This window comes from Antennarius striatus, chromosome 10 (genome assembly GCF_040054535.1).
Source record: "Antennarius striatus isolate MH-2024 chromosome 10, ASM4005453v1, whole genome shotgun sequence".
Classification (NCBI taxonomy): domain Eukaryota; kingdom Metazoa; phylum Chordata; class Actinopteri; order Lophiiformes; family Antennariidae; genus Antennarius; species Antennarius striatus.
The window spans coordinates 11,908,937-11,916,293 of NC_090785.1; the positions used below are offsets into that span (position 1 = coordinate 11,908,937).

General features: G+C 40.5%; 1 protein-coding gene across 3 annotated transcripts in view; it reads left to right on the forward strand.

Moving 5' to 3' along the window:
* The window catches only part of LOC137603098 (amyloid beta precursor protein binding family B member 2), a 36,428-nt gene extending 29,098 nt beyond the window's left edge, over positions 1 to 7,330 (forward strand). For all 3 annotated transcript variants that reach the window (XM_068326304.1, XM_068326306.1, XM_068326305.1), the window contains exons 10-14: positions 1,811 to 1,886; positions 4,639 to 4,719; positions 4,808 to 4,923; positions 5,033 to 5,215; positions 5,620 to 7,330. In XM_068326304.1, the coding sequence (XP_068182405.1) occupies positions 1,811 to 1,886; positions 4,639 to 4,719; positions 4,808 to 4,923; positions 5,033 to 5,215; positions 5,620 to 5,796 (633 nt within the window). In that variant the 3' untranslated portion in view covers positions 5,797 to 7,330. The remainder of the gene's footprint in view (positions 1 to 1,810; positions 1,887 to 4,638; positions 4,720 to 4,807; positions 4,924 to 5,032; positions 5,216 to 5,619) is intronic.
* The last annotated feature ends 27 nt before the right edge of the window (positions 7,331 to 7,357 follow it).

A 7,357-nucleotide genomic window follows, 5' to 3' on the forward strand; every position in this document is an offset into this window, starting at 1 on the left:
TCATAACATATCAGGGACACAATCTGAACTGGTGTCAAAGACTTGTGCCCTGTGGCTCAGTACAGCAACTCTTTTCGTAAATTTGCATTGGATGGGGTCTGATTTTGTCAGGAACTCTGGAGTGTGTCAGATTTCTAGACAACTTGACACTTGCTGTGATTTTGTGTTGTTCTGGCAACTTCATAACACATGGCAGGTGGGCCCCTGACAGGCTCAGTAGGTGTGAAAGAACCTTTATTATCTGGTATACAGACCCTCTACAGGAGAGTTTTCTGTCAAAGTCAAATTCCATTCTCATGTCTTCTGGACACTGAACGGGTCAAGCCAAAGTCAATTAAGTGGACCCCAATGGCTGGTCTGTGTGGTTGAGTTTCATGTTACAGTACCAGATTTGAGGCGTTTATGAAGGATGGCAGTATGCCTCAGCCCTCCTGATGTGAAGAGCAGCTGGTGTGTGACAGGTCAAATGTCATTAACAGACAATGAAGAAACTAGTCCCAGCCTCAAGGCTCTTTCCTTCAGATAGCAACATGAAAGAAACAGACTGAAAGTAACATCATTGATGTGTCAACATCAACAGCATCCCCCCACCACCACCACCACCACAGCCACCCCCACACCCCAGGGCTTCATAAAGATATAGCTGTTGCTGTGTCTCTCTGTCCATAAACATTTTTGTTTGTCTAGAGCATAATTCAAAAACTGTACAGTAGGATGATTCAGACGTATAAAATGTTGTTTAGAAATTCACACAAACACACACAAACACACACAAACACACACAAACACACACCGCAGTAAATCTACCAGGACCCACAGATTTTCTCACTTAGGGGCATGTTGACCCATTTAGAAAATACTGTTTTTTTTATTTCCTATTAACATGTACCCCATACTGAAAGAGGAGTGTGTTTCTGTGTGCGTGTGTGTGTGTGTGTGTGTGTGTGTGTGTGTGTGTGTGTGTGTGTGTGTGTGTGTGCGCGTGCGTGCGTGTGTGTGTGTGTGCGTGTGTGCGTGTGTGTGCGTGTGTGACCAGGATTCTTCATACTGGTTATTTTAAACATAGTGGTATCTTTTTCTTACTGCAGCGGAGAAACTTGGTGACCTGAGTCTTGCAGCTGTGCAGCGTGCTGAGCGGGCTTAGTGTGTGTGTGTGTGTGTGTGTGTGTGTGTGTGTGTGTGCTTGTGTGTGTGTGTGTGTGTGAGAGAGAGAGAGAGAGAGAGCGCATATATGTGAATATGCTCCATTGTGAGCAGAGCTGCAGACTCACCATTGATGTTGATTAATGACACATAGCATTAATCAAGTATATGTCGCAGGAAGAGCGCAGCAGTTCGATGCAGAAGCCATGCAGACCATTCAAGATTTTTAAAGTGTGTCCAGTGCTGCAGAAGAGCAGCAGGAATGACAAAAGGCAAAAAGACAATGCTAGAAATTTTGCTATCATAGTGTAATGCTGTAAATACTATTTGTATTACTAATAAAATCCAAACGCCTGCTGCTGCTTCATCCGTTGTAAACCGTAATTCACGAATATTAGAGTAACGACTGCTAAAAACTACTGTGTCTGGCTTTTCTACTCATTTTTCGAAAACAGTTACAAAAAATAAATTTTCCCTTGCCTTATCCTTCAAAACTTATTTACGTTACTCAGCTCTAATTCTTTGCTGAAAATATGTTTGAGAGGCAACCTAAGCTTCTTTCATCCCCGTAGAGTTTGGTTCCAAGTTAATCTCATCATCTTCCCACTCCCATCATGAATTCGCACCTCCTCTCTCTCTTTCTCTCTCTCTCACCTCTCTCGTTTAGATCATGGCTGAAAGGAAGAGTGCCAAGGCTGCAGGTGGCAGCTCCTACCAGACCAGCTCTGATGTACCCCTACAAGGTACACACACACACACGCACACACACACACACAAACATGCTGTTGTTGTTTCTCGTCTAGCATTACATCATTCCTCATCCCAAGCCATGTGTTTTTAAAGACCTTACCGCCTCAGGAATGATTAAACAAATGTTAACAGAAAAGGTAGCAGCGTTTACTTCAGTCACACTCACATATTGCTGACTCAGGAACAACTGTTCAGTCTATAATCACTGAGATTTTTCTGCCAAGCCTATTTCTGTTCACCATTTCCTCTTCAATTAAGTCAGATGCTTAAAAAAAAAATCAGCAGCAGAGTTCAACCTCCACTGTAACTGCAGCATCTGTGTCTGCTGAAAGTCAGTGTAAGACGCTCTGGCATTCGTCACTATATCAGCTCTTAACTTATTAAAAGTTAACGGGGTATTATGAGGCAAAGGCTGGTCTTCCACCTCACAGGATCAAAAATATACAGTATACTGTATTGATGACAATCCTTCACTTCCTTTAAAGCTGTAACTTGTTGAATTTACTAACTTTTAAATGGAAAAGTTGGTATTGTTGGAGAGGCATTGTCATAGAAGAAGACAGACCAGAGATCTATTCTCAGCAAAACCTCCCCTGGCTTTGATCTGTTCCGGTTGTTAAGGTACGATCCCATGTTGAGACACATTTTCAGAGCTTAGTTGCCGCCTGACTTGGAATGCGCTCCAATGTCATCCGATTTGGCTTGGTCTGAATTCCACTTTTAATATGACTTTTAAATACTCTGACTGTTCATCACTCATGAAACTACTGACATTTGTAAAATCTTTAACATAGAAAATGGGATATTTCTGACGTTTTCAAGCAGTACACTAATGAGTTGAATCCAGACTAAATCCTTCACCCCCCAAAGGCTTTTCATTACTTATTCCATGTTGACTAATTAATTACCTGAAGTAAGAAAGATGGGAATTGCACAAATTTGGAACTTACTCCTTACTCAGCTGCTTTTTTTCTTTACCTTTTGGCTTGTTCCATTAGGGGTCGCCACAGAGTGTCATCCTTTTCCATGTCAGCATCCTTCTCTCTAACACTAAATGCCCTCATGTCTTCTATCACTACATCCACCGTCTCTTTGGTCTACCTCTTACCCTCTTGCCTGGTAGCTCAGTCCCCAACACCCTCGTATACTCATAATCTCTTCTTGGGACGTGTCCAAACCATCACAGTCTACTGTCTCTAACTTTCTCTCCAAAACATCTCACCTTAATCCTATTCAACCTGATCACTCCTAGAAAGAAACTCAACATCTTTATTTCCTCCACCACCATTTGCACTTCCTGTCTTCTTTTCAGCAGCTCCATCTCTAATCCATACATCACGGTTGGCCTCACTGCAGTCTTATTAACTTAACCCTTCATTCTAGCAGAGACTATTCTGTCCCATAAGACACCTCACGCTTTCCTCCAAACGTTCCAGCCTGGTACCGCATGTCCATTTTCTTTTGCAAAGTCTACCAGCATCTGCCCGCCCAAATTCCTTTGCTGGATGTCAGTCCTGTCTATCACTTCTTCATCACCTCTTTTTCCTTCTCAAACATATTCTGTAAAAGCTACACCAACTACACAAAGTTACAACTAACTCCTTCTACCTACAACCAGAATTTCTCTTTCTCCTCCACTTCACCTGTGGGGTGTAATGATTAATCACATTATACATCACACCCTCAATTTCAAGTTTCACCCTTATCACCCTTATGAATTGGTTGAAAACATACAGTAATGAGAGGTTTTTCATTGATTCTGGGGACGGGAACTACAACAGCCAAATGGCTTCTACCCATCAGCTATTTTTTTTAGATGTTGATGATGTTGCAAATGAGATGAAGGTTGCAAAGTCTGCTGTAATGACAAGTACGAAAAAAAATAAAAGAAATAAATATAAATTTTAAAAAAAATTTCAGTCTGACACTCTTTTCATCTCCAACACACTCTAAAGTAACTCTACTGCTCCATTTCTCTTACCATCAGCACTATAGTTAATTAATTTAATTAATCCTAAGCTTCAAGACTTGCTGCTTTTTCACTTGCTCACCTGTACACACAGTAAATCTATCTTCCTCCTGATTATCAAGTCAGACAAGACAATGTGTCTTGTAATATGAGGCAGTCACAGGTCTATTCTGGGTTCTGAATTTTGGCATTTTATTATTCAGAGAGGTAACAAGAAATAAGAGAAATGAATCTCCCTGGTTGGATTCAAACCAGGACATTGGTTTTCACAAATTTCACAAATTCTATTATGTTTTATGAAGATTTTCACAGATTCATATTGACTAGAAGTCCATACTTTATGTCGCAGTATAGATCTTCATAATTAGGGATGCATTATCGTTATTACTTCAACATTAACAGAAGTTTATTACACATAGCATGAGGTGTTTGTAGTGAACGTACAAAGTTAAATTATGCTAAACGTTGTGCTCTGTTGAAATGCAGTTCATAAATTTTTCATCACCCTCATTCAAGGTGTATTGCAATGTTGTCTGCCTGCATTGTGTAAACAGACACAGCTGGATTTTCAAGCAAACTGCATGAATGTATATTTATAATGCCCTAATCATGTCAACGGCACCCTAGCATATTCACTGATGCTTATTTTTCTGTTTTAAGTTCATTAACATCTCTTTTGGAAAGCTGCGTTAGATGTTGTGTGATAAAACTCCTGCGTATGAAGTGTGAGTTTGTATTTTCCTGTGTGTCGGTATGCTTGTGTTTACTCTCTGCAGAGTTTCCCATGCCAAAGACTGAGCTTGTGCAGAAGTTTCATGTGCTGTATCTGGGTGTGACATCTGTGTCTCGCCCCATAGGTAACTGATCCTGAAACCCACGTACACATTATAACACAACCAACACAATCAGTCTCAATGCTCAGACAATCATGTGTTTTGTTCTCAGGTATGGATATCATAAATGGGGCCATAGACAGTCTCCTGTCCTCCACAGGCAAAGAGGACATGACTCCTGTCACACTGAGTATCGCCGATACAACGATGGCCGTCATCAAAGAGAAGGTAAGCAGTATCAGATGAATAAAATATATTCATATTAATTGATTAAAGAGGAAGAGCTAACAGAGTATAGCATCTATAGGTCTGATCCGCATCTTGGCTGTCTCTGCAGGAAGAGGAGGAGGAGGTGTTGGTGGAGTGTCGTGTCCGCTTTTTGTCCTTCATGGGAGTGGGGCGGGATGTGCACACGTTTGCCTTCATTATGGACACTGGAAACCAACATTTTCAGTGTCACGTGTTCTGGTGTGACCCCAACGCAGGCAGCGTGTCTGAGGCTGTGCAGGCAGCTTGTGTGGTAAGTTCATATTATTTCATTTGCCACAAGATGATGATAGACATCCAAGTGTTGTTTTGTTTTGAACTGTTCCTCAATTAATATTGGAAGGTTTTATACTTAGAATAATATTGTAGCATTTTGAAAAATGTAGCTTCCCTTGCCCAGAACTGATGAGAAAAGTGATACTGCTCTCATGTCTGTATAGTAAATGTAAATCTCCTGCTAATTTTAATATTCTGTGTATAAATTTAATGGTGATATCAATCATGTCATCATCTTTAAGGAAAGAAGCAAATAAGTGTATGTCCCTAAAAAAATTACCCAACTGCAGAAAACATAAACGTATCTTGCACAATGTTTTTGTCTTTTACCCCAAACCCAAGTGTTACAATGTCTTCTGATTCCATCCTTGTCTTCTGTAGCTGCGGTATCAGAAGTGTCTGGTGGCACGACCGCCCTCCCAACGAGCAGGATCATCCTCTGCACCCTCTCCAGACTCTGTGACCCGCCGGGTGACCAGTAGCGTGAAACGAGGTGTCCAGTCTCTCATAGACACTCTGAAAACCAAGAAACAGCCATCAGAACTCCCCCAGAAATAACCGTCACCAACCACAGCACCCCCAGGAAATGCCTGGATGCCACTCACACACTATTGCCACAATAACACCTAATCAGTACCAGCCATGGTAACCAGTGATATGTACATATATGTTAAAAAACACCAACACAGAGGAAGGAGGAGTCATTATTGAGTCCGACGGTTAAAACTAATAAACCTACAGTATGTTTTGGGATGAAAAGAAGAGCTGCTGACTCTGGGTGAAGTCTGACCTTTGAACGTGTGTCCGAGTGGAAACAGCCTACAAGTCTTATTGGCCTTTAGTTTGTTTGGCTTTCTGGGCAAAAATGAATTGATGAAGCACTCCACAGGAAGGATGCAGAGTCAAACAGAAGAAAAAGATCTATTAACATGCTGATCACTTCATTTTATTTCATGCTCTGTTGCTGTGAAAAACCCTTCAGCATGATCAGAGCTCCTGGATTGGAAACCTAAGCCAAGCTACACAGGAGCTTTCCAAGAATGGAAAGATGGAAAGACACCCCCCCCCCCCAAAAAAAAAGAAGTCTCCTAATTATAATAATGAACTGTATGTAAATGATTGAACTTTGAATTTTGAATTTATGGCACAAGAGTTGTAGATACGAGGGTGTCTGGACAGAAAGAGAAGAGGAACAGACCCTGGTTTTGATTTTGCATGTTTTCTCAAGAGGATAATTATTGTGTTGACAAATTATGAGGCGGTCTCAGAAGAGTGAACATGAAAGAAATGGATGCTCTCAGCACAAGCAATCTACATTTTATTACTGGATTTACAACTTGCACAAAAAAATTAGGCCTCTCTAACCTATAGGAGAATAAAAGGTTACTTTGTCCCATTTTACACAATTACTAAAATAATAAAAGATTGTCAGTCAACAATTTTTACTTTCCATTTCTTGGTGGATGAGTAGATCAGTAAAAAGAAATCTTTGTTTTTAATGTGTTTTGAAGCTCTGAATTAGATAAGAATGCAGTTTTTGCATACAGTATAAAAGACTGAGCTCATGAATGTTACATTGCTTGTTAAACTTTACAATTTCCTCAGGAATCTTTTTCCATGCACCCAAATTTATGTCGTAGCAAGAAATTCAAGATCCAAATATTGATGCTGACAGATGTGGAGTTGTCTTTGTGGCTCTATGAACAGTGGAGCACAACTGTGTTCAGTCCTGCTTGGACTGCAGTGAAATAATCAAGTCTCTGACAGACATTAAGGGTTAATCACACTTTCTTTTCTCTGGTAAATACAGCCAGTCTAGTACCACTCACATATAAAATACCTGTACACATATATGCATATTTAAAAATGCATTTATGAAGATGTCTGCTATCACTGTTACCAAATCGTGACACTGCTCCTATTGCTCGGGGCCACCACCTGCACTAGACATGAATTCATGAACTCCGTGGTCCAATTGAAATAAAAAAGAGATACACACACAAAAAGCAGACGCTGTAAAACATCTCAGTTTGTTCTTCAGTCATCTCTACACCGTGTATATGTAATCTGTTGTGACAATAAATGCATTAACATGACAAAAATAGCTTCCTGAACGTCT